This window comes from Corticium candelabrum, chromosome 21 (genome assembly GCF_963422355.1).
Source record: "Corticium candelabrum chromosome 21, ooCorCand1.1, whole genome shotgun sequence".
NCBI lineage: Eukaryota > Metazoa > Porifera > Homoscleromorpha > Homosclerophorida > Plakinidae > Corticium > Corticium candelabrum.
Window position 1 is genome coordinate 3,936,765 of NC_085105.1, and position 27,103 is coordinate 3,963,867.

General features: G+C 40.9%; 4 protein-coding genes across 4 annotated transcripts; 2 read left to right on the plus strand and 2 right to left on the minus strand.

Annotated features, from left to right (window-relative positions):
- Positions 1 to 49: 49 nt before the first annotated feature.
- On the minus strand, positions 50 to 5,192 carry LOC134196895 (glutathionyl-hydroquinone reductase YqjG-like). The gene is made up of 7 exons (XM_062666113.1): positions 4,939 to 5,192; positions 4,743 to 4,865; positions 3,169 to 3,402; positions 1,425 to 1,518; positions 1,242 to 1,358; positions 1,069 to 1,185; positions 50 to 374 (listed from the first exon to the last, which is right to left on the minus strand). The coding sequence occupies exons 1-7, from the start codon at positions 5,190 to 5,192 to the stop codon at positions 273 to 275; spliced, it is 1,041 nt and encodes a 346-aa protein (XP_062522097.1). The 3' UTR covers positions 50 to 272.
- Positions 5,193 to 5,204: 12 nt separating this feature from the next.
- On the plus strand, positions 5,205 to 18,499 carry LOC134196894 (dnaJ homolog subfamily C member 3-like). Its single transcript, XM_062666112.1, has 14 exons — positions 5,205 to 5,300; positions 7,000 to 7,069; positions 7,129 to 7,239; positions 10,125 to 10,363; positions 10,427 to 10,531; positions 14,168 to 14,256; positions 14,345 to 14,437; positions 15,666 to 15,726; positions 15,780 to 15,838; positions 16,602 to 16,707; positions 16,779 to 16,899; positions 16,958 to 17,007; positions 17,072 to 17,154; positions 18,099 to 18,499. The coding sequence occupies exons 2-14, from the start codon at positions 7,006 to 7,008 to the stop codon at positions 18,379 to 18,381; spliced, it is 1,464 nt and encodes a 487-aa protein (XP_062522096.1). The 5' UTR covers positions 5,205 to 5,300; positions 7,000 to 7,005; the 3' UTR covers positions 18,382 to 18,499.
- LOC134196899 (uncharacterized) lies at positions 12,493 to 13,413 on the plus strand. Its single transcript, XM_062666116.1, has one exon. The coding sequence runs from the start codon at positions 12,991 to 12,993 to the stop codon at positions 13,390 to 13,392; it is 402 nt and encodes a 133-aa protein (XP_062522100.1). The 5' UTR covers positions 12,493 to 12,990; the 3' UTR covers positions 13,393 to 13,413.
- Positions 18,500 to 18,515: 16 nt separating the features above from the next.
- LOC134196870 (uncharacterized) lies at positions 18,516 to 27,074 on the minus strand. The gene is made up of 11 exons (XM_062666091.1): positions 26,597 to 27,074; positions 26,239 to 26,310; positions 26,015 to 26,169; positions 24,682 to 24,763; positions 24,449 to 24,621; positions 20,363 to 24,392; positions 19,458 to 19,787; positions 19,336 to 19,389; positions 19,238 to 19,276; positions 19,151 to 19,179; positions 18,516 to 18,722 (listed from the first exon to the last, which is right to left on the minus strand). Exons 1-11 carry the CDS (start codon positions 27,072 to 27,074, stop codon positions 18,516 to 18,518), a joined length of 5,649 nt encoding a protein of 1,882 aa, XP_062522075.1.
- Positions 27,075 to 27,103: the final 29 nt, after the last annotated feature.

Consider the following 27,103-nt stretch of genomic DNA (forward strand, 5'->3'; position numbering starts at 1 on the left):
GGTTAGTATAATCTAACTTGGCCGCGAACAGAGACTGGCTATTTGCACTATGTAAACCACAGTAGATCAAAGCAACTTGCTTGTTGGCTTGTACTGCAGTATGTATTATTAACAATGTAAATGAGTCATTGTGTCTTATATCAATATTTGTACTACTTATTCAAATATTGCCAGTCCAGTGAAATGCGTACACAACAACAAAGTTCGCATTGACTATAACTATTATCTCTTAACTTCGTCAGTCTACAGTGCTACTGCGACGAGAAAAAGTATCATGATTGCTTACTCAGCTTCTCTCGACCATGAGGGGCGGTAAAATCCAAGTCAGGACCAATGGCAGTGATTCCACGTGGATTGAGGTGAGTATGACTTTCCTGCAAATCACCATATACAATCAGTTATACAGTAAGTATCACACATGCACGTGTGCACACACACACACACACACACACACACACACACACACACATGCATGTGCACACACACACACACACACATGCATGTGCACACATATGCACACAACAACAATAACAACAACAACAACTTAAAACAAGACACTTGTTTTGTAAACCAAACTAATTAATAGTCAACCCTCTAGTAGTTCAGATTTTGTCCCATAGCCATTCGTAAGTAAAGAATACAATTATTTGGTATCCAGCAAAAATTTATCAGCTGCAGGCTCTGCCTCCCCCAAATGGTTTAGATAATACATATGCAGGGGCATAGCATGACCTCTAGAAATGAGGGACTAGACTTCACGCTGCTACAGGACACGCCCACTTCTTATTAGCTTTGGGTTGTATGTTAAATCAGTGGCGCATCTAGACTACAAAAAAGTGGTGCAAACCTGGACAATTTAGCGACGTTTCACTTAATGTTTGCGATTACCATAGTATACATTAATGTCTCATTACCAGATGAAGTTCATATCTACAACATAGCATCATGGTATATTATATGTGTACTCATGAGGAACACAAAACACACATTAATATGAGAGCAAGAAATGGTCTGGCTATGCTAGACAAATATAATAGAGAGTTGGTGTATACAAGGCTTGTACAATACCTGATAATGGTGTTCGATGTGTTGACGGTCAACAGTATCACCAATACCACAGAACTGGTAGACGTCTCGAGTATAACCCCACAAATTGGGGTAATCCACAATCCGCTTCTTATTGCACTAACAACAACACTATAACTACACTCACATTTCATGTGAGAATGAGTTAGAGTTACCTTGAAATGTCCAACATAAACCATATCGAATCTAACCAGAGTAGTGAAGAGTCTCACATCAGCCTCAGTCAGACGATCACCACACAAGAACCTATTGGACTTCAGAATTTCCTCAAGCTGACAAAGTTGACCAATTTCGTGAGATACAAAATAACCAAAGCAACAAACTCTGTTTGAACTCACTCTGTCAAGAGCACCAAACAAAGGCACAACGTTCTTGTCGTATGCAGCTTGAGTTGATGCAAATCCACATTTGTAAACACCGTTGTTCACCAAACTACATAAATTCGCCAACTGTATACAGTAATTTACATTGAAACAAGTCGTAGATTTAGGCTTTTTAGAAAAACAAGAAGCACCCAAGTGGAACAACTAGGCAACACCAGATATCTTTTCATTGGTTCGCAACAACGAAGATAACATGTATCCATTGCCTCTAACCCTAAACCACTAACTTATTACCAGAGGCGTGACATGCTAGGGTACAGTAATGCAGGCTGGTCAAGTGACATATGACCAACTCAGTCTGCCATTGCAGAGAACGGGCTATTCAGCTAGTTTTCTAGATTTGTATTGAAACTCCAAACATACTCAAACCTTGTGTCAAAGACTGCTTTGTATTGCAACAGTAGCATTCATGCCTCTGCATTTAATGTAACAAGCATGCATTTAATCACTGATGTCCATTAACATAATTTCAAAGTCTCTTCCAATAAACTTCATGTCTACATAGCCTCAAACTTGCAAGACATTAAGAGACCCTTTGTAGTGTCCTCAAGCAAACATCTCAGACTACGTAGTAAGCCAGTGTAGTTACTGTCCAAACTTTGGTTGACGTGTTATGCCTTCAGTCAAATCACAGCATAAACTAGCAAACAATGAAAACATATCTCTGGAGCTGCTGCAGTCCTATTGCCACCCTGGTACCTCAATACAGTTCTAAAGTAATCAGTTTTCCGTCGTGTCATAACAAGAATTGCATTCAATATACATATGCAAACTCTTGACATAACTACCATAATAATTCTAATCACATCTGTAGCTGTAGGAACTTCTCTCTACTATACGTACGGTACCATTTAGTAAGATGTGTTTGCCCTCATCGGTTCACTATAAGAAGTCATCCATTTTTCCGGCATTTTCACGAGCATACAAAGCGTATGCTAGGGGAGGGAGCTAGAACTTGCCGTACGCTTTTGTAAAATGTTTGTAGATGAGCATGTGCAGGTTCTGGCGTATTCACGAGAAACACTATTAACTGAAGATGATCGAAACTGCTGGTTTTTCACAAACTGATATTAAACATTTTAACGGTACATGTATTAAATACTCCTAGCAGCTAGCGGACCTTTATAAATATCCTGGTTTCTGGCTACCACATCTGGGTGTGTTGGTGTGCTTGGCATGGAGCTTGGCGTAGAAAACGTCCACCATATTCAGTTAAGCCAAATGGCTGCTGCAGTGCCCAAAAGCCAACTAGCATGTATCAACACTTTGTGAACGAGTTCGTGTTTGCCACCTCTAAACGTTTTGACCGTCAAGATGCTGTTAAGATTGAAGCACACACTCTCTGGAAATCTGGCAGTATGAAGAAAAGGAAAGAAGTATTTAAATACACTGTTGATAAGTTGGAAAGGACCAAGAAAAACAGGGTGAAAGCGTATTTTCAATGCAGTTCAACACTGAAGGTACGTACATTTATAACTTGTTGAGTTGCTGATAAAGGCTCTTTCACAGTGCTGTTCAATATGTAAAGTTTGTATGTAATGTTGCAGGCTAGCAACATTTGATCGTATGCTTTCACAAAGGAGGAAGGGGCCAGGGTAGAAAAAGCATACACTTTGTACGCTCATATAAAATGCTGAAAAATGGATGACCCCTAAGCAAAGAGCTACACGAAACAAATTAGCCAACTGCTTTTGCTTACTCGTAAATCCAACTGTTGTGATCATCAATCTTTTGTCTGAGCTCTGTCGGGTAGAGATCTAAAGCTTTCTGTTCCGGTGTAGCACAAAACTTGTTGAATTCCGTGTTGAACATACGAATAATCTCTGCAGACTCGTTGTTACAGACAGTTTCTTTTTTCTTGTCCCACAAGACAGGAACTGTATATCGACCTCCGTATGTAGGCTCTGCCTTGAAGTAGAGCTCCTTCATGTACCTATACAATAATATCACGTATATAGTAAGTAACTTATACCTAATGTATTTTAGTAGTGCTGTAGAGCAAAATTAGATAACAAGTGCAAATTAATATAATCATGCAGATGACATCTGATGTACTATATAATATTGCAAGTACATAAACATTCGTTCACAATGGTTTGTGTCTTTGTTTCTTGTTGAAATCTTGAAAATTATATAACACAATAACCTAAACAATTTACAAAATAGCAAAGCTAATTAATCAGTTACAGTACACTGTAAAATAAAATTAAGGTGTTATAAAAGTTATTAGCAGAAATACATCTTTGTGATATCTTAATTTTGTCCAATGCATTTGATGAAGCACAAACCTATGCTTCTGACAGATTCTCATTACAGCTAATGTGACAATTAACATCAAATTTGTGTCTAGTGACGTCACTCAACAAGGACCAGATTGATTGAGTGATGGTCCTCAATATTGGTAGGTGTGGCCTTCTAAACAACTGACAATTAAGATCTTGTAAGACTGGCACCTTTCACAGGTTTGAATGGTCAGCAACACATCACTGTCCTGTCTAATTGTTTCCTATAACATATTTCCTACAAACTGGTACGTTAAACTTTGTTTACAACATGTACTAATGCAATATTGTTTCCTGAAGTTAAACAACATCAAAAAAATGCTGGCCATTATATAATAATACTATGACAGTCGTCTGTGAGCACATAAATCAGTCTAATACATGATATACAATGTAATATAATATGTATTGTACATCTGAGTTGGGCAGTTCCAAGCAATTTGAATTCAACGTCCGAAGATCACACTGTTGGAATTGGTTTCAGGCAGTTCCATAACTGAACATTTCCAGCTGTTCTAATGCTTCTAGAACTGCCGCAACTGCAAACTGAACACACCCTAAACCAAGCATTAAATAATTAATTAAACCCAGTATTCCATTCACAGCAGTGAGGTTCGCCTGATAGAGTAGCAAGTTTCTGAGTTTTTTAGAGTTTCTGTGATTGCCGTATTATTGACATGAACAATATTTAAAAATATATCATGTTTTTTAGTATTTAAAAAAATTAATGTTTAATTAATTAATTAAATAAATACTAATTAATACTATTAATTAATTAAGTATTCCATCCACAGTACTGTCCTCACACTATTCAAATAACATACATAAAGAAGCGTCTTTTGGGGCATGGGCCCAAGTACCAATATGTAACAACTCATGATCACTTAGAGTACTGCATCTACATGCCCATATATTACCCACGCAATATTTTGAATGCTTGACCTATGACACCAGGTCTAAAAATACACCTATAACTTGAAACGGATATTACCTAAAGCCATAAAGTGGATCTAGCTGACACTTTGGCTTTTTGTCAGTGAACTCCCAGCCATTGTCAAGTAGCAGCCAATCCACCACCGTAACCGGAAGAACAGCTTCAAGGCCTTTCAACTTCCTGAAACATTAAATACGTCCGGTCACGCGACCTCTCCTCTGCCGTAGGTAAACCAAACGCGTGTGCCGTGTACCTGTAGATTAGCGTGCGATGTGCCCATGGACACGCCAATGAAACGTACAGATGATAGCGGTCCGGCTCGGCCGGAAAGCCGCTCGACCCATCGGCTGTAACAAAATTGCGGAACGACGAGGGTTTGCGGACGAACTCTCCTTTCTCGTTAGCTACTGATTTAAAGACAGCGTGTTCTTTGCTAGAATCAGATGCCATCCTGAGCCGGTAGCGAGGAATAACCAGAAAGGCGAGACTTCTGGAAAGACGGCGCATGCGGAGACAACTGGCAGATTGAATTACAGATGAGAATGAGAGGCCTACTCGTGACTGTCGTCGAAGTTGTTCTCAGCGGCGATGACGTAATGGCGTAGGAGTGATCTCGTGAGTATTAGTAAAAGTGTTAGTTACTGGAATCTAAAAAGTTTTATAGAGCTAAGTCTAAAATATGTCGTTTTTCTATGTAATCAGATAGGCGTTCAGACATCAGATATGTATCCATATCTAGTATCCAACCCTTTGCACTACTACAGTATACATGCATACCAGTAATGCCTACCTAGATAATGCATTACCGTGACAACTGCAACGTTTACTACGATATTATTATTACGAATTTTGACGCTTTTTTCTAATAATAGACTGGCTAACAAGCAGAACAAGTCAGACTGTTTTAGCCATAATTGTTGATTGGGTTTCTTATCTCAACGAGATGTTATGTGCATTCTGAAGTTCCGATTCAGATAACAGATTTATTTATATAAAAATGTCTCATTTAATTGCCATAATGCTTTTAGGGAGATTATCTAATATGCATTGCCCGTGAATAATAAGAGTCCAAACGGTTGCAAAAATGCGATGGGCTGTTCTAAAAATAGGCCTTTCTCCGCTTTCGGCGGTCCTTCCACGCGAGGATAGCCGGGGCGATATCGCGTGATGTTGGCTTTATGTCACGTAACAAATAATATAATCAAATGATGATTGGTCGACTGTAAATCACATTTGAGTTACTTCCTAATTATTTTCTCTAAAGCATGTACAGATCAGTAAATAATCGCTCACGTCACAGCTGTCTTCTAGTCTGCTACAACAGCTTGTGCGCCAGACGTGTGTACCGACTGAAGAATATCGTTTGGGCGCGTTTGTAGGTTGCAAACACGTCCAGTATTCTTCCTACATCGCAATGAGTGAAGATATCTCTGCTAGTCGCGTGCAGCGGTTGTTTGCTTCATGATCAGCCACGTGCACGTAGAAATTTCACGCGTAGTCGCAATGGCTTTCGATCGACTCCGGGAGCGCGATGACAAAGCGCACATGTACAGTTGCCTAATCGCTATTGCGTCGTCTAGCTAGTCAACAACAAGAGAGGACAGAGTCTTAGACTTTGCGCGCATTGCGCGCTCTCTGGTCTGGAAATTCGAGGCTCACAGAGTCTGCGCGTTGCCCTTTTGTGCGCGACATGGCCGTACAGTCTTTGCGCTCGTTTCTCTACGCTAACTAGACAGTAAGCAGCATCGCAAAGGCCAGCATGCCTAGTTACTGACTGCATTTCGCGCCTTTCCAATACCTTGGGTATGACGGCATACCCTGCTGTGAACGAAAACACATTTTGCAATCCATTAGCAATATGAAACAAACCAACAAAGTTGTCTAGATTAATGACCTAACTAGAGAGTTACTGCCTCCCTTCGAAGCAACGTCACGTGACCGCCCCATTGCTATCCTCGTGTGGAAGGACCACCAAAAGCGCAAGAAGGCCTAATGTCGAGACTACATACTGCACACACGGCTACAAGAGACTAAGCGCAAGCGTTACTTCACTACGGCATGCGTAGCTACCAATAGATTATCTCTAACATCTATGTATATCTTGTAAATTCACGTATCAAAATCTAATGTAGATGACTACATATTTGTCACTAAATATCCACCGTGCAAGCTCTAACGTAGTCATACGGGCAAAGTAGCGTATGCTATTCTTGCGCATGCGTACCAGGCATAATCTATTACTAATTATAATGTTACGCAACTAGCATCCAATCAGTTTTCCACACGTCCTGGTGTAATTATCAATTCGTTGCAGTTTGTCATGGCGATAGCTTGTAGTCTACGTGGACGACTATTTGTAATGGCTTTGAGCTTCCAGCTGAAGAGTGAGTTCCCTTTAGGTTCCTTCAGTTCAATTGTGACCGTTTTCTTATCTGTTGCGCAGTAGTACTGTCAGCGTCGTCAGATGACATAGAGAATCACCTTGAAATGGGAAAGAAACTTTTAGCTCAAGGACAATATCAGGACGCGTTGTCTCACTACCACGCTGCAGTAGGCAAGTTTATGTAGTCACGTGCACAGTCTGGAACCTGCTTATCGCGTGTATACAGCACGATGTAACAGTCTGTCTTGCCACGTGTCAGTCTGGTTAGGCAGTTTTAGAGTTATTGTTGGTTGATATAAATTTGTTAATGCACTGTTCTGCTTGTGTAGTGTGCTTGATTTTGGTGTTTGTGTATTTGGTAATGAATGAGGCAACAAAAAAGTTTCTTACTTTTGTAAATAGTTAAATAACAAATTTTAGTTTGTTGTTTGTTTATGGACTGGGCCATGCTTGCTACAGAATGCCATTTTTTTGTTTATATTGGCTGCAGTGTTGGTCTTTGTACCAGCTCCTTTGGCACTGTGGCACATCGTTTTACATTCTCTTAATTATGTTTCCACAAATAGCAACTCTAGCTGTTAAAGGGGAACTCTCACCAATTACTAAAACTTGCTGAAAGAAAGATACAAGACCTATTGTCTTTCTGCAGGAAGCTTACAGTCCAGCCAGCCACAGAAGCAGAGAATGGATCACGAGTTGTTCAGACGATTCCCTGTATGTAGCACGAGAGTTCTCTGTTCTCATTTGGAAGTAAATACTTTAGGTTATTAACCTTGCCAAGCGCTCCTAACGCACCCGAAATGCAGCAAGATGTGATCTATGAGCTAATCTAGGAAGGCTCTCCTTTTGAGGCTCCGCGGTTGTACTAACTCATTCGCTACTGTTTGGGGTCACAGTTTGCTTTAATCAATAAATCACAACTTGCCACCATATGTCTCACAATCCTTACCTTGAAAAGTGCACAGGTATCGGTCTTCCTCGCTAACCAGCAATCAGAGTTACTCTGCAACACATACTGGTACTAACCATGCCCTCACAGGAAATTTCAATGCTTTATTTCTTCGTTATGGTGAAGCTGCAGTAAATGGTTGCAAAGAGTTGTGTCATGAAGTGACAGCTTTCATCTGAGAGATGGTTGATTTTGGTGCAAGTTCTTCTTTAGTGCTTACTTTATTAAATATGAATTTGTCTAATAAGATGAAATAATGTAGTTTGATCTTGTTCATGTGCTGGTTAATCAGACAGTGCCTTTAAGCTTAAGCTGTTTGCATTAGAATGTTAATTTTGAATCCATTTAAGTCAGTTTTTTACCCAAGTACTTGTGTAAAAGCGTACTTGTTGCCAGTGAATTTAGACTAGCTAACTAATACTCAAGTTGTTTAATTAAGTGGTGGCTGTAGTGTCCTGGCCAGGATTTTGAGTTTAACATCATTCGATGTTTAATGACCTTACTTAGCATCACTTGTAATGGTTATACCCACAATCTCTGTGCATGAATTTAACGGGTACTACACCTCTACACAACCTCATACAGTTTCTGTAACACCCAATATCTGTTTAATTAAGTAAAGTGGCATGTTACTTCAACTCTTTAATTTAGTGCAGTCAGCTCGTTATTCTGACACCCAATAATTCGACACCCTCATTCTCTGATGAGGGTACACGTGAAACCAATTTATATGGGTCACTGTGTATTTGTTACCGATAATCAGTCGCAACAGAAACCAGCAGGACAAACATGGCCGGGATAATGAGGTCTAAGGGGTGGTTCACGATTTTCGTCGTTTTCATGAGCATGCAAAACATACGCTAGGAGGGTAGGGGTAGGGTCTTGCGTACACTTTTTAAATGATGATTAATAGGATATTGATTTATTTATCTTTTCATTTTAATACCAAATGATGCTTTATGTAATACCCTTCAAATGCTCGGGAGACGCATTTCGCAGGAGCCTTATTAGACGGTTAGACTGCTTTGAGTTGAGATCTTTTGATGCGGTCTTGAATCGCAAAGTTTGCCCATACGCATCCTGAATTAATCCGGGTATTTAAGGTAGCCTGGAGGTCTGCATGGAAGCTTTCCAAGACTTTCAGTCATTGTTTACTTGAACGTCTTTGTGTTCAACAACGAACATTGATCACGGAGCGAGGCAGTGTGTGCCGGACAGAAGGAGTGGACAGCAGCTGCAATAGACAAGGCCAAACTCTGCCTCACGTTCGAAGCAGCGAGGAAAAATATGAAAAAGATGGAGAAAGGATTTGGGACGCTGCATTGGTAAGGTGTCTTCTTTGAGTAAAGTTTATCCCAACAATTCAAGCTTGTCTTTTCAAGTTAGTCATGCCCCCATTCAACCACAGGAGGCTACAATGCCACAATCTGTTGAATGTCCTGACGTGTTACCTGCACGCATCTTGGATGGACAGGAGACTGTCATTAGACATATGTGCGCATCATTAAACGTTAGTTCAGATCGACTTTTTCGTCCATATGTCATATCTCACCAGTACATGCAGTAGGTGAGTTGTGGTAACATACACAGCATTACTGCATACTTGTACATGTCAGCACATGATCAGAAAATCGTCATTCTTAAGTACGCTTTTGGGAAGAGGGGAGGGGTTGCCAAAAAGCGTACGTTTTGTACACTTGTGGAAATGACAAAAATTGTGAACCATCCCTAACTGTATAGATATAGTAACAATTTGTAACTTGAATGCAATAACAGATGTAAACTTTAACATATTTTCGTATAATGCTGATTGCTCAGTGTAGTGGGCAACAATAACTGATAGCAGAGCATTTTACTGGTTTCATGTAACATAACTAAAATGCTGACTGAAATGGCACACTCTCTTTACCAGTACCTCAGAATAATACAGCCTGACACTTTTTAGTGTGACAGAGTGTCTTGGATCACTTTAGTTATGTTAGCACAGGGTTTGACTATACAGACTTATTATATAGTTGTGACTTTAGTAGAGGTAGTTTCTGAATTTGGCTGAAGTGGTTGATTATCATGATATTGTGGCAACCTGTAATTTAATTGTTTGTTGCAGAGGCAGACCCAACAAATTATTTGACACACTTCAAAAGGGCCACTGTTTATTTGGCGATAGGAAAGTCGAAATCTGCTCTTCCTGATTTGGAAAGAGTTATTGAGTTGAAACCAGACTTTCTGCAAGCGAGAATACATCGTGGAAATGTGCTGCTCAAACAGGGCAAACGAGCAGCTGCTTTGCAAGAGTTTGAACAACTTTTGAAACTTGATCCTTCAAATGCAGAAGCAATGAGAAAGGCACTATTGATATCGCAGCTGAGTATACTACTGGGTATACTATTTAATGAGCTTGTGGTCTAGGTGGATGAAATTCGACCAACAGAGGATGATCTTGTTGCTGCAAAGCAACTGAAAGAGAGTGAAGACTGTGAAGGAGCAATAGTGCTTTTAGGAAAACTTGCTGAGGTAATTTATTTTGTCGAACCAGGATATTTGAGTTAATTAATGATTCAAGGTTTATATTTGAGTTGTTTGTAATATGTACCATATCTGTCAACCTCTGGATTTCAATTCGAACTGCTTTTCAATGTAGTTGGACATTTTTTGCAATAAAAGACCTTTACTGAATAGAAAACCAATGCGGTTGTCAGGATAGTACATAGGATGAGAACATATTTAACAGGAGACACCCTTTGGATTACTCATTTGATGATGGTAATTTTGACACTTACATGTTGGATTTCAATCAAGTCCAGTGTGCTCATCTTCTGCTTTGAACAATACACAAGAAATATGTCATTTTCTACTAATAGATTCGAGAAATTATAAATTTACCTAACTGTTGTGGGATTTTTTGAAATGCCTTTCTCACTTTTGAATTCTCTCTGTTGGCAGGTTAAAGTTATGATTTTAGAATTTGGGTGAACACATTGTGCTTGGAAAGGAAGTTTCTATTGACAAGAGCATCTTACCCATGCCCATGCTTCTGTAATACAAAGATACTGTTGTAATAGGGTTGAACACTTTAAAGGTGCACACTCACGGTTGGACATGCGCACTTGAGCCGATCTCAAGTAGGGTAGCTCTTGTGTCGTAGCTATGGCAAGTGATGTATATTCAAGTATCCTGGCAAGAAAATCAATTTTGATTGCCAGTGAGCTGTTCCTAGTGCTGTTTGTAGGTTGCGCATGCACAATGGTCAATAGATAAAACTACTGCAGAGCTGCCTATCTAGATGTTGATTGACGGGTACAGCAGCAGTGTAAGCTTTCAACAATGCAACTTTTGGTGCTCACTGTAAACTGAGTGCGCTTGCTTACTCAGAGGAAGATGTGAGTAGGGCAGATGCTATGTATTGGAACGAGACGTGTGCTTTCCTGGTTATGTGCATAGTGTAAGGAACCCCGATCTTGCTCAAAGTGTATATATATATATATATATATATATGACAAAGATTTGTGCAGTAAATATATGTTAACGCATGGTAGGGAGACGATATCCAGTTTATTGACCGAGGTCTTGAGGGGCTTCCCGAGATAATTAGCCGAGGCGAAGCCGAGGCTAATTATCGAGGAGAAAGCCCCGAAAAGACCGAGGTCAATAAACTGGATATCGTCGCCCCTACCATGCATTAACCTATTTGTTGCATGTTTAACATCCTACTGTAATTAGAGTTCATAGATTATTCAAGTTGAATTAGAGTGGTTGTGTATTGCAATGACAGCTAAAGTTTTATGTCAAACAACCACATTTTGACAGCTGTGAAGTGTTGTTGACGTGCACGTCAGCCCCATAAGGCCACGTGCTCAAAAGTATTAGTACAGTACAGTATCCACGTGTTTTGCCAGCGTGATGTCGGATCAGAAAGAAGACCGTAATAGTGACCAGGACGACGACTTTCAGCCGCCAACAAAGATGAGACGCATTGGTTCCAAAAAGCTTACCACTAGTACTAGCCAGCTTGACAGCAGATTTGCTGAAAAGACGAGTACGGACAAAGTACAGGAGTACAGCAAGGGTACGGTTTGCAAGAACACGACTGCCTGCAACAGTTGGACGATGCGAACATTTGAAGCATGGAGAAGCAATCGAAACAAGGATGCTCCACAAGAAGAGCAGGTACCCACAGACATTCTCTCAACGAAGGATTCACAACTTTTGCAAGAGTGGCTAATATGCTTCCTACTGGAGGCGAGGAAGACCAACGGTGACAAGTATCCTCCAAAAACTCTTGTACAATTGGTGTGTGGGCTACAACGTGTACTTCGAGCTCAGCACAGAAGCGATTCGTTTAATTTTTTCGACAAGGCAGACCATCGTTTTGAAGGTTTGCGCAATGCTCTTGATAAAGTCTGTCGAGAATTACGTCAAGAAGGACTAGGAACGAACCGCAAGGGTTCCAGTGTATTCACTGCCGAAGAAGAAGACAGTCTATGGAAGAAGGGAGTAATTGGCTTAGACACACCTGTAAAACTACTGAGGGCAGTATTCTTTTATAATGGGATAAACTTTGCTCTTCGAGGTGGTGCGGAGCACAGAAGCCTCAAATGGAGTCAGGTGACTAGATGCAGCCAAACCACAGACGGATTGTCAAAAGTCTGTTACATTTATGTTGAGCACGGATCCAAAAATCATAGTGGTGGACTACGTGATTTACGGCATCCAAACAAAAAAGTCACAAGGTAAATTATAGTCAAGCTCCAACGTGTTTCTGTAAGGTAATAGCATTTTGTGGTTTGTGGTTTATCAGATACGCTAATGAAGAAGCCGGTGACCGTTGCCACGTAAAAATTTTGGATCTCTATCTTAGTAAGTTGCCAGCAGGATTTTCTCGAGAAGCCTTCTATTATAAACCTTTGTCGTCTACTCCTTCATTTGGTCCTTGGTATTCAAAGCAAGTAATCGGTCATAACACGTTGGCTACAATGATGAAAGTGATGACAGCTGAAGCTGGTCTTCCAGTTCGAACCAACCACGCTCTTCGAGCTACTAGTGCGACAAGGCTGTTTCAAGCGGGAGTTCCTGAACATGTAATTCAAGGCAGAACCGGCCACAAAACCTTGCAAGCACTGAGACAATATCAAGAGCCATCCGAATTGCAGCAAATGGCAGCGTGCAAAGTTTTGGACAATGGCCATGGACACACCGATTACACTGACGCAAAAGTCAAGGAGTCCGGAGAGACAACGGAACAGGCAGATGAGCTGAAAGTAGTCGAGGTTGAACAGCCGTCTGAAACGGGAAGACAGAATCCGGCGCCATTTGTCATTTCTGACTGCGTCTTTACAAACTGCAGTACTGTGAACATTATTATTGGTAAAGAATAAGCTTGTAATCTAAAATAGGTATGCCCATATATTGATTGCTAGTTGGTTTGCAGTATACAGATTCTGACCGGTCAATATACGTTTATTGACCACAGGTCAATATACGTTTATTGACCACAGGTCAATATACGTTTATTGACCACAGGTCAATATACGTTTATTGACCGGTCAATAAACGTTTATTGACCGGTAAATATACAACATGTGGTTGGGTTGCTATGGTAGGAGTGTAATATAACGAGAAAAAGAATCCTAGCAACGGCGGAATAAACACCCAAACATGCAACAATATAGTGATATCATGCACCTGCTAAACTCATACTTATTGCAAAAAAGTGCTTGTTGAATTTTACCAAAACTGCATTGTAGCAACCTTAGTTTCGCAGAATTGAGATTTTAGACGAAAAAATTCTGAGAACTGAACAAAAGGCCTACTAGTAGCTACTAGACACGGTCTACTGCAGTCTCTTACTGCAACGTCTTGATCCTTCCAATTTTGGCTATTGAGAGACTTTAGTCAGCTTTGCCTTCAGTGCGAATTAGAGCGTCTAAGTCCTCATGGTTACTGAGTGTTTGAAAAGTGCGCCTTTTCAAAGCAATGAAATGCACATGTGCTAGCTTGAGCGTGCCCCTTTAACTTGTTTTGTGTTGTGGAATCTGTTATTAGCATGCTGTGGCAGTGCTATTGCAGAATTTCTATATTTTCGGATTTTCAGTTACAATGTACTTTGCATACGTAAAATAATGAATTACAGTATATATTCAGTTTTTGTAGATGAGTCCATGGGATCCAGAGCTTCGTTCTCTTCGTGCTGACTGCTACATGAGAGTGGGCAAATACATGGAAGCTACTGGAGACTTAAGGTATCAGCTCTGTTACTTGGTGCTTGGTCATTAGAGGAATTAACCTGTAGCTTGCGTTTGTCTTCTTGTCTTTTTTGTGGTGCCACAGGTCTTTAACGAAGCTAACAACTGATCCTACGGGATACTACTTTCAACTTAGTGATATACAGTATCAACTTGGCTATCTAGAGGATGCTCTTCGGTAAGGAATGTTTTATTTGGTTTGCTATGTATAGATTTAAGTAGCTTTTTGTGTGTTTGTGTGATGTAATACTTGTAGATATTAGGTACACAATTTATGAATTTTGCAACATTCCAATTTATAAAATACCTTGTATTAGAATATTTGTAATGAACGGGAGTAATGTAACAAATCTATATATAATTGCGCTACAACATCTGTCCGTCTGTATACACGCTGGGTGGCCGAATGGGCGGACAGATCGGAGCGCCGACCGTGCGGCACGGGTACAATTTCAACTGGCTACCGCGTGTGCTCAGACACGACTGACCAGGTACGCTTCTCAAAGACTCGACTGTGGTGGACTCAGGGAAGTTGTGTCATTCTATAGACATCCGATGCCATTACGAGCAGAGCAACCGTGGAATTTTTCACGCATCCCAGCTAGTTTGAATAAATGCTTTTGTACATGTTACTCTTTGCTAGTGTTACACAGCAATACTATACAGAGTTTTGCTGTTATAAGTTACAACCACAGTCTTTCCTTACGCTTACGGGTATGTATTTATGGGTTTTGTAGGACTGATTCGTTTACAGTTTCGGTTGCATACTTAAGTTCATGCGTTATGTGTACGCGACTAGTCAATCTGTTTCAGTAGTTATTTTGTCACTCAGACAAGGACAGTAATGTCAGTATCATTGTCACAGACTGAGAGTGGTCATATGCTGTAGGAATAGAGAGCGCAATCAGTGCTATCTGTTTGTCATAATCACATGTGTCAGTTTGCAAGTGGTGGAGACTACAAAGTTAAAAATGTGTACACTTTATCTTAGTTTAATAGTTTGTTGAACTCATACATACACAAAAACTGTGTACAGTGTAATAGTGTATTGTTTGATATAAAGTTGCTGTAAAGCCAATTAATTAAGAATACTCGGGTTGTTGAATTGGTGTGACAACTGCAATGTTTTATAAACAGCGAGAGTACAAGAAGGGTGAAGGACTGGTATTTGAACAAGAAGTTGAATTTTTAATTAAATGCACAAATCTGTATTTTCTCATTCTTACTTACTGTGATTATTTGTTTGTCTTATTATTTAAAGGAAGAAATTAGAGGTTTGGTCAACTCAAGTAATCTTAGGCATGATTATGTTCTCAGGAAAGTGTTTTGGGAGACTTATGCAATTTGTTGAATATTTGTGTGTTTTGTGAAACGAGGGCATTACTATGTTTGTGTATGCTCATTAGAGAAGTAAGGGAATGTCTCAAGTTGGAGCCTGATCATAAGACCTGCTTTCCTCACTACAAGGTTTTGCAATTTATGTTTGTGTTGCAATATTTGTGAGTTTGTTGTGTTTGTAGAAACTGAAGAAACTCAGCAAACTGCTACTTGGGGCAGATGATGCTATGGCAGAAGGCAGGTAGGTGGTACTGTAGACATTGATCAGGGTTCTAGCCAGAATTTTTTGGAAGGCGTAGCAGTATGGGCGTGGCATGAAGTGTCTGTGGAAATTTCTGAAATAAAATTACTGTTGGTTTGGGGAGTTGCCTCTACTAATCACACTGAGTGGCAGACTGATAGTAGCATATTAATTACATTCTTAAATTAATTAAGCTGTTTCTCGTTACCAATACAATGCTAAAGACGTGTGCAGGTGTAGCATACAGTACCTACTACATGAGTAGCCAGTATTGGAGGCGTAGCAGTCAGCTCTGAACGCGTAGACGTATGTTGAAGGCGTAGCGGGCAGTTCTGAAGGCATAGTGAGCCGCTACACCTTAGCATGCCGCTACACCTTAGCATGCCGTACACGTTAGCATGCCTGGCTAGAACCCTGTTGATATTTGTTATGCTACAGTTGAAAGAATTCAAGTATTGTAAGTACTAAAGTTTCACATCACAGCCATTTGTGATATCCTTTTTTATTACAGTAAACCTTGAAAGTCATGCAACTAATCATAGCTCAAGAGTTGTTGTAAGGCACATGCTAGGATAAACTTGTAATTCCAAATGTTTTCTCAGCATGGCAATCAAATGTTAGCTTTTTCAAGTGAATTCACTATACAGTACCTGATGTGAAAGGTATGCTGCAGGCAGGGCAGTAGTGTACTTTACTGTTTGTTTATTTAGGTGTACGTAATTGTACATTTTTGCAATTTATGTCAGGATTTGTGTCTGTGTAGGTTTCAAGATGCAATCACAAAGTTGGAAGCAGCTCTCACCACTGAGCCAACAGTGTACTCATATGTCCATCGAGCCAAAACAAAAATATGCCATTGCTATGCTGAGGTAGGATCTCATTTATGGTGTAGTGTACTGTAATGGTTGATAATGGTTTGTTTGTGTTGTGACTGACTTAGATGAAAGACATTGACACAGCTATGAAAACATGTGATGAAGCACTAGAACTGGATGACAATAACGTGGATGCAATGTGCGATCGAGCCGAAATGTATATACTCAAAGACATGTTTGAGGAAGGTCTGTTTGTTCATTAGGATGTGTTGTATTCTGTTCAACTTGTGGTGAATGTTTTCAGCTGTATCTGAATTCCAGAAAGCAAAGAATGTGAATGGAGAGTCACAAAAGGTTGTGACACGGGGAATTTGCTATTTGCTTCTTTGCAGTGACTGTGCTTGCTTTTGTTTGTCAGGTTAATGATGGGTTAAACAAAGCACAGAAGCTTCTGAAACAGTCACAGAAGAGAGACTACTATAAGATACTAGGAATAAGAAGGTTATTCTGTTTATTCTATTAATGCTTTTGTTGTTCTGTCTGGTCATCTGTTGTCTGCCTGTCTATGTTTGTTTTTTGTTTTTGTCTGTCTATTTGTTATCTGTCTGTTTTGCTCAATTCTTCTTTGTGTGCGTGCACGTGTGTGTGTGTGTTTGTGTGTGTGTGTGTGTGTGTGTGTGTGTGTGTGTGTGTGGTCTATTATGTATGTGAATCTGTATGTCTGTCTGCCTATTTGTCTTTTCAATGCATGTTTCCAATATCAAAGTTCTAATTACATCCCCCCCCCCCCGAGTGCTGTAACTACACAGAAATTTGAAACTTGATGGGCTAAACGCTACATAATTAAGTATATACGACCTGCCTGCTGTAGGCAAGAAATGAACAGACAGTCTGACTATCAGATACATATGATATGTGTTCGCTGCAGTATGTACAATGTGTAATGTAGACAGTTTAAAAGTTATAAGAGTAAGAGAGATACATAGCGTGTGGTGGAGATGCAGACAACTATATGTAGTTGGACAGAAGTTTAAGTAGACAACACAATTATGCTGATTTGGATTTTGCATACAACTCTAGTAACATCTAGCATTTCAGTCATTATAGTCATCAATATCACATGTCTCTGTCGTCTATTGGCTTATAAATGGGTGACATGCTTGTCTCACATACATCAGAGGCACAAGGACATTTGTAAACAACCAAGGAAAGAGTGAAATAGTTAATAAGAATCAATAAGTAATATTAAAATGCATATCCTTTTTTGAAAAACTTGTGTAGGCTAAAGAAGCAGACAGGTGCCTTGATTGGCTACAAAACACAAATTTCTGAAGTCATGCATTTTGAAGAGCATGAAGGCATATAGTGTTGACAGTCCCTTCAATGTCACCCGGATGTTTAATATAATATAAATGTACCTTAAATTGCCCTTTTCATATGTGTAGAACTGCTACAAAGTCTGAAATCAGCAAAGCGTACAGGAAACTAGCAGTCAAGTGGCATCCTGACCAATACAAAGGCGAGGACAAGAAGAAGGCTGAAAAGAAGTTTATTGAAATTGCGGCTGCAAAAGAAGTCCTGAGTGACCCTGAAAAACGTGCAAAATTTGATGCGGGCGAAGATCCTCTTGATCCAGAGGCTCAAGGAGGGGGAGGTGGCGGTTGGCCATTTCATCCAGGAGGTGGATTTGGTGGACAGGGTTTTCAGTTTAAGTTTCATTTCAACTAGAGCAGCTAAATGATATGTAAATAAAATGTTCTATTATGTCTGATCATGACAATTTGTACTGTAGTACCAACAGTGATTTCCTGATTCAATGCAGCAGTGGGTTAAATTCATTATACGATCCAAAACTATTTACACTAAATCTTTATTCCGTCCTTATGCTGCTCATGGGGTTGTTGCTTCTTTTTCCTGTTTGTAATGGGTGTGATAATAGCTTCCGTTACACTTGCTAGTTGTTGGCGACGTTTCAATTTCTCTTCTAGTTCATTGTCAGCTCCTTGGCGATTTAGTTTGCTTACTGTACGCTGAGCAGCAAACTGCCACTTTGATGCAGTTGATTTTCTCTATCAAGCAGATGATCACAAAACAGTTCATTAGAACGGCTTTAGCCTACTGCAATTATAATTCTATGGAATACATTGGCACGGCCAAAGCTGAGTGTTGTTGTTGTGCATGATAAGCACACTGAACACAAGTTCATATACAGCGCTACTAGACACACACACACACACACACACACACACACACACACACACACACACACACACACGCCAGTCGGATGTAGTCAGTGTACCAGTTTGTTTAGGTCTGTAGGTTGTGCCACAAAAGTTGCCCCTTGTCTGTCCGTTTCAATGCATTAATCATGTATCTCTTTATTGTGGGGTCCCTTCCCAACTGTGTACCATGCCAGAGCAACGAGGTCTAGCTTATCTCTGACTGGCCGTACACTGATGCTTATTTCTCAGTTTGATAGTGACGATAAACGGTGTACCTCTTGTCCAAGTGTATCTGATGCAGAACCTGCCATTGAAACAATAGTCATAACATGAAACAATGAGCAATGGAGCTGACTATATACCTGGTGTTGTCTTCCCAGACAAGTCGCCAGTGCTGCCACCTGTAGTGTCGGGTGCAGTTAATAATTATGGCAACTCATTGTGTGAAATGACCATTTACCTTCATGAAATACGAACGTATCATCTGTTGAGCTGCTCATCTTGTCTTCTAATTCTATAAGAAGAAACTCAACAGTAACAAAGACTGAACTTGTCGTCATCAATATTTCTTCATTTCAAAACCTTGCTGTGCAGTGAAAGCTTGTTTTGCAGGTGATTTGGGTGTCATTAATACCACCTCTTTAGAGTTGACCTTATTTTCAGATATGGGTGTGTATATGTAATCATCATTGTCACTATGTTCTGTTCTTGACTGCGTGATATCTCTGTTTACTAGAACTGCCATCTTTTGAGGCAACACCGGAGTGAGCTTGGCTGCCATTTCAAGGAACTCATCAGTGGGATCAGGCACCAAACTATGTTGGTCAGTAAGAGTTGTTTGATAGTTTGTTTGATTGCCAGTGACAAGTTGATCTGAAAGAGTTGTTGCTCTTGGCAAAACACTTCCCTTGCCTAGAAGTGTAGGCTATTAATTTTGTGGATGCTTTCGTACTGATTGTCTGCCTATCTGTCTGTCCGTCCATATCATAATTATCCATGTGTACACAATTGTATGCATGTAGAGATCTTCCAAAGCAAGAATAATTTGTGGGAAAGACAATAAAGCAATGCAAGGGCATTTTAGAAAATATTTATACGAATGCATCTAACTATTGGTTCGTGTTTATGACAATATAGGTACATATGCTATTTGATGTCTGCTCACTAATACGATTCATATCATACTCTATTCAGACAGTAGATTCTAGACAATCTTTAATCAATAAACATGTCATGCTTGATAATTGTTATCTACCAGTACCTCCTACAAGCATCATTAACAGCCATGCACCATTTCAGTCAGCGAGAGACAGAGAGAACTTGCAGCATCTTGGTAAATCACAGTGGCATTTCTATAGGGCAGAATGGAATGAGGCACTAGGATGTCTATAATACTAATAAGAACAGAAACGTAGGGCAGCAAGACATCCTGAATGCCTTTCCCGTTCTGCCCTTTCAACATTAAATACCCACATCCCACTACTCACCTGTTTGCCGCATTACAACGTCTCCGGCAATCGCTTCATTTCGTTCTTCACTTGCTTTGGCCATTTTCAGCTTCTCAGCCAACACAGATGGTCCAATGGCTCCAATCTTGTAGGAAGTATCTCTCTTAACATTGTAATGAGAGTATGCTCCACCTGCAGACACACTGCGAACCATGCTGGGAGAATCAGTGGTTTCAGTTGACTGAATTGTTGCCTCACTCACTCTTGTTCCACTGTTTAGTCCAGCTGGTTTTAGTGGTGCCTCCAATGGTATGTCTGATATTGAGATATGCCTGGATGGCAAGGGACTTGGTCTGTTATCTGTTCGTGTTTCTCTATTGATCATTCTTGCAAATGCTCTCTGTCCCTTTTCCGGCATGCCTTGCCGTGCAACTGAGCCCGCTCTTGCAGCCATGCCTATGTCTCTTGTTAGAGTAGCGTCTGGTGATGTTAGTTGAGATGGTGTGGGGGTTATAAAGTCATCCCTAGCAGGAACCATCATCTTCAGCTCTTGAATTTCTTTGTCAAGTACTTCTAGATTTGTAGCTGCAGACAATGATTGTCGACGAACTGTCTCCTGCTGCAGCAGCAATGCTTCATTTTGACTAATAGACCTATTAACTACTGCCATCGGTTCAGCCATAAGTTCAATATCAGAATTGGAGCTTCCATCACTAGCATCATCAGTTTGCTTTTCATCTTCTTTTTGTTGTAGCCCACTGAGAGAGCGATGAATTGACTGTAATTTCATTAGTTCTGCTTCTTTCTTTGTCAGCTCATCCCGGACGTCAGCTGATGTCATAAGGCCAAGATATGCATCCGTACTACCTACGCTCTTCCTGGTTGATTGTCTGCTGACACTTCGAACAATACTTGTTGCCAGTACATCTTCTTCATTTACAGGTTCCAGTGAAGTTCCACCAGTCTCTAGCATTGTGCTTGTTGGTGGACTTGTTTGTCGAATCATCCAAGGATTAAGAGTGGCAGATGTTGTTGCTAAATGAGAAGGAACTGGAGGAGCAAGCGGTGGCTCTGTAACCAAAACACTAGCTTGAGCTTGAGCAGGTCTTAGCCTGGATGATGCCACTGCTTCAACAGTACCAAATTGTGTGACTGAAGGCTGACCCACATGAATGCCACCAACATCAACTGTAGGTCTAGACTGAGAAAATGAGGTTCCAATTGATGTGCTCACCTCTTCTGATGTTTGTTGTGGCTGTGGAGATGCAACATGAACATCAATAGCAGAATTCTTATGGTGGGATTGTACACTAGCAGTTTGCCAATCTGTAACTGCTGCTGATTTTGGTAGAGGATTTTGTAGATGAACAGAGTTACTTGCTGTTGTTGTTGACCACCACATATTCAGATTATCTTCACTTTCACCAATTCTTCTTGATTTGGTCTTTGCAGGCCTGTTAACAAACAGCTGCCTGCTATGGATCTGAGCAGTTGCCAATACTTTGTGCTGTCGAGGATGCGATGATTGGACAGCCAGTTGATGAGTACCAGTTGAACTAACACGAGCAGCTGCCTTGCTTGTTCTCATTTTTGGACCATTGTCTATTGCCCACTGTTGAATTTGAACATTTCTTTGTGAACTACTTGGTATTGTAGACATAGATGCCCATGCATTTTGTTTGGAGGTTTGGTATGCTTCTCTGATATCCTTCCCAGACACTCTGTGATTGTCAGATGTGTTGTAAATGGCAGGCATTGTATTGATCTCTCTCATCTCCTTGATATCTTCATCATCTTCGGTCCAACTTGAGAGTGCCTTCCTTTCCATCTCGTAATTATACTCATACTCATCTTCTGGAACAGGTTCGAGCTCACTGGCTGTTGTGCTATGGCTTGTTTTGTGAATTATCTTCTTGTCTTTCTTTTTCACCTTGGATGATTGTATAACTGGTTTGCGTTTTCTGTCTTTGATGACTCTTTGTTCTTGGGTCATGTATGTATTGCGCATTTGTTGACCGGGGTAATGGTGGCTTTTGAAGTACACAGAAGACTCGGAAGGCTGGTTGTCAACTGTAGAACCCGTCTCATATGCCTCTGCAATCATTGCACCAGGGCCTTTTCTTGGAACTGTAAGTCTTGTCTGTCTTTGATACTGTTGCCTGTTGGTAGGTACCATCATCATGTATTGCTGTCTATAGTGAGATCCAGCAACAGAAGCAAGAACAGCCACTGCAGCATATGCCAATGCATTAGCTACACTGTAGTGACCATCCATGTCGTCCTCAACCCCATAGGGCCTGCGTCTAACCATGATCTCATTATGACTGGAAAATTCTTGTCGTTTTCCTAATCTACGATCTGGAAAAGAATCTATAGCAGACATCGACTGGGCACGATATGGATCAAATGCAGGACCAGCTCTTATACCATTTCCGATGGCAACTGGGTATATTCTCTGTTGCCTGTGATATTGATCAGAAGGAGATGGAATGATTTCTGAACGTGGTCGGTTTGCTGAATGATACGCTTTGGCATTTCGCACAATAACATCATCACTTTCAGACACTGAAATTGACTTTGGCTGATCTCCCTTATTCTTCTTGTTGTTATGTGGTGTGTTGTGTACTTCTGGCCTTCCATCAGCTGTCATCGATGAGAAATCATTGTCCAAAGACTCTCCACTTTTTTGTTGTTGTGTAGATTGTTTCTTGTAGTTTGGAGACTTGTGGCCTGGATGAGCTCTATAATAATGAGACATTCTATTGTACGGCCTCCTGGAATAGTCGATGTGTCCTGGCAGTGTACTGAATTTGGTATCTTTTTGCTGACCTTGAGGATGTTGACCACTAACAATAGCAGGAATGGGTGGCGATGGAGTACGAGGATAGTGAGTATCAAGAGCAATGTGAGGCGAATCAACTCGCAGATGAGGAACACGAAGCTGTGGGTACCGTTTAACAAATCTTGGAATAAGAATCACATCTGCTTCGTGATCAAATGGCCCCACACTCGAATGAAGCTGATGTCGATGTCTTGGTGGTTGGCGAATCCGATAGACTGGTTGTCTCTCTACCCATGCTTCTCCATGCATTCTCTGCTGCTGTCTGATCCAAGGAGGAGGTAAACGGTTCTCAGGATGCCGTTGTCTTATTTTTTCATGTGGACCTTTGCCACCTTGTTTGGGTACATCTGATTGTTTCTTGAAGTCTCTGTTAGGATTTATGTGTTGTAGTTGCTGTTTGGCCACACTTCCAGTGACTGGATCATCATACCAGGCATGATCATCATGCCATTTGCCACCTTGCTTGCTATGTATTTTGTGAATCTGCTGACTCACTGGTTGAATGTGATGCAATGTATCAATGGCAGCAGATTGGGACTCCGACTGTACTGAAATTCTTTCCTGTATTGTTTGTTGCTTTATACCTTGCTTCTCATTCATGTAGCCATTATTAATGTCATCCGTCTCTGTCAATTTCCGTTGCAGCTTCTTTTTTTGTCTCAACGGTGAAGGTTGAGGAACAGCATAGATTCCATCTGCAGGGCCTACATAGTGTTCTTGTGGTGATTGCTTCAACATTCCTCTTGAGTCTAATCTTGGCATGTGCTGTGGTGCGTTGGGCATATGGTGACCTGGTTGATGGTTCTCAACACTAAATGTGACATCTAACTCTGACCCAGATTGATTGTCAGTATATACACCTTTTTGACCAGACAGAGTTACTTTTCTATGATGTTGTAATGAGCTATTCTGGAAAGCTGCTTCAACTTCTTGTTTTGCTTCAATGATCTCAGTGGCATCATCGGCTAGACTGATTGGCATGCTGGTTTGTGAAACTCCACTCAGTCGCTTGTTTTGATCAGGTAGCCCATTGCTGGAGTGACTGATAATTGTTTCTTCATTTTGAAGTGATTTTTCTGCATTTTCTCCATTTTGTTGTCTTGAGTTTCTACTGCTACGTCCTCCCTCATTGTACTTGTTGTGACTGGACTCAGCATAGTTCATCATGAACTGAGCAACGTCTGACTCAATGTCTCGAATGGCCAAACTGTATGGGCTCATACCTTCCTAGAATTACATCATTTTGTACATTCAGTGACCCGAAAAACTATTAAATGCCTTACATTGTCTAAAGCAAACAGATCAGCACTGTGCTCAGCCAACACTTTTAGACACTCAACGTGTCCATACTCAGCAGCATCATGGCCTGGAGTTCCTCTGAATACATCTCTTAAGCTAACCAGATTACTTTCACTTGTTTCTAAGAACCACTTCAAGATCTCATGACGACCAGTTGCTGCACATCATTATAGTTTAATTGTCTAGTGTGAAGGACATGCATACTTAGTAACTATACCTGCTGCAAAGTGAACAGGAGTGGCTCCATCTTCATCACTAGGTTGACTCATTTTCTCTTTGCCTAGTTTGTTGATGAGCCACTGGTAGCAAGAAAAACAATGTAATCAATTCACATGTGTAAATAGTGTGTGTGTGTGTGTGTGTGTGTGTGTGTGTGTGTGTGTGTGTGTGTGTGTGTGTGTGTGTGTGTGTGTGTGTGTGTGTGTGTGTGTGTGTGTGTGTGTGTGTATGCATGCATTGTAACCTTAGATGGATAATGAAATGGTTTGGCCCTCAGATCTCAGATATCGAAGCTAGTTGTATGATGAGCAGAGTATTTCTTTGACAAATGAGCAGTTGTAGGCCAAAAGCAGCAATATGAGTAGCAGCAATACTAGTGGGGTGTAAGCAGATGACTGGGTTGTATCTTTTATAACATGGCAACACATGGTTACCATATGAGTAAATCTGTACTAATCTGCTTGGACCCTGATGGTGTCAAATGTGCAGCATGGATACTGCAGTAAGTAGCTATATCCATCACTAGGTAGCAAGACTTCGGTCTTTACTTTCAATGGAATAGTTCTCACCAGTTGCTGGACCCTGATTCCAATTGGCATATTGCACATTCTTGTATACCTGCTAAAGTGTTCCAGTAGGAAAATATAATACTGTAGTAGGATTGTTGCAGCATACATCTTATTTACGAAAATCCTTCTACTGGGTAGATGTTTGCATGTCTTTGTCACCATTGGTGTTTAATTAAACAACACTGATAATGATGGGAATTATCAATGTGGACAAGAACAAGCAGGATGGCACTGGTGGTCTCTAAGCACAATCTGCACACTGGCAGCTTGGATATGGTTGCTGTTTGTTCTTTGATTGTGGCGACAATAATGTTGTATTGTCTCCAAGTTTCAGAGCAATAAAGACACACAACTGGGATGCAATAGTTCATTGGATCGTTGTATGCATTTGTGTATTTAAGTTAATTGAGTATTTACTGTAGAGAACCACTTATCTAAACAGATTGGACCAGAGGGTGTTCGGATGAGTGATTTGTGTAGACAACCCTATGAGGTGCTACCATTACAGTACAAATGGCTATCATTAAAGGTGTAGCATATAGATAGATACCCACAATTAGTAGCTACGACTGGGAAAGCTGCCTCCGATATCAGCTCTATATTTATGCAAGAATTCACTAATTTTTGTCTGTGCCATGGCTTTGATTTTGTGATTTTGATATTGTGCCACTGATTTTGTGGCCACATGATGATCACATAGCAGACATGAGCTGTTGGGATAAGTGGCGCTCTACTATAATATATCCTGTAGGATTACAGTACCTTGACTGTGTCAAAGTGTCCACCCTGTGTAGCAGCATGAACAGCCGTCATGCCATCACCAGCCTTAGCCAGCGGATCAGCCTTTGCCTCTCGAATCAAGTACCGCAAACACTCCAGTCGACCTTCTTGGGCAGCAAAGTACACAGGCGATGTACCTACAAGCAACACAACAGTATATAATCCTAATTCATCTCAGTTAATCTTTCCAATAATGCAATATATACCATTCTGGTCTCTACGATTTGCAGCTTCCATTCCACTATGTTGCAACAGCAACTTGAGGGCTGGCAAGTTCCCTGAATGACATAATGACAAACACATGCATATAACAGTCATTTTAGCTTAATTATGCATCACACGTGATCACAATCACGTAACGCCTCTTCTAGACTAACTCTAATGTCCCACTAAACTTTCATTAGTGTTCTCAAAAACAAAATACTTTTCTCTATTTATGTCTACAGCAGGCAGAACGGTTGCAAACATATTTGTTGTCTGTTATCTCGGTAGCCCCGCCTTAAGTGGGAGGGTCGAACTGCGAAAAACAATCGCAACGATTACGTTATAGCAAACGCCTTATACCTGAAGAAGCCGCGAAATGTACAGACATTTGTCCATTTTCGTTCTGCGCAATGACGGAATCTCCGAACTTCTCGAGCAGCCACTTCATGACTTTCAGTTTGCCCTTCACTGTCGCATAGTGCAGCGGTGTAAGGCCCTGAGCGTCGGCTGCACTCACCACCTCATTCCGCCGTTTAGGGTTTGCATTCACCAACTTCGTCAGACACTTGAGGTGGCCTCCTCCCGCGGCCAGATGAGCTGCCGTCTCTCTGTTTTTGTTCGCGCATTCCGGGTTTATCTGCGTGTTTTTGAGCAGCCAGTCGACCGCATCGTCTGCTCCCTCTCTCGATGCGCTATGAAGCGGCGTGTCGCCGTCGTCGTCGTTGGTGGGCGGGGCTGGAGAGGCGGTTGCAAATAGTTTGCGAAGTGACGGCACGTCGTTCGCCGCTGCTGCGTCGTGTGCAGGCAGGGATGCAGACGTGACACGTTCTTGAGCCATTTCTAGTCGGACTAACTGATGAGATAAGG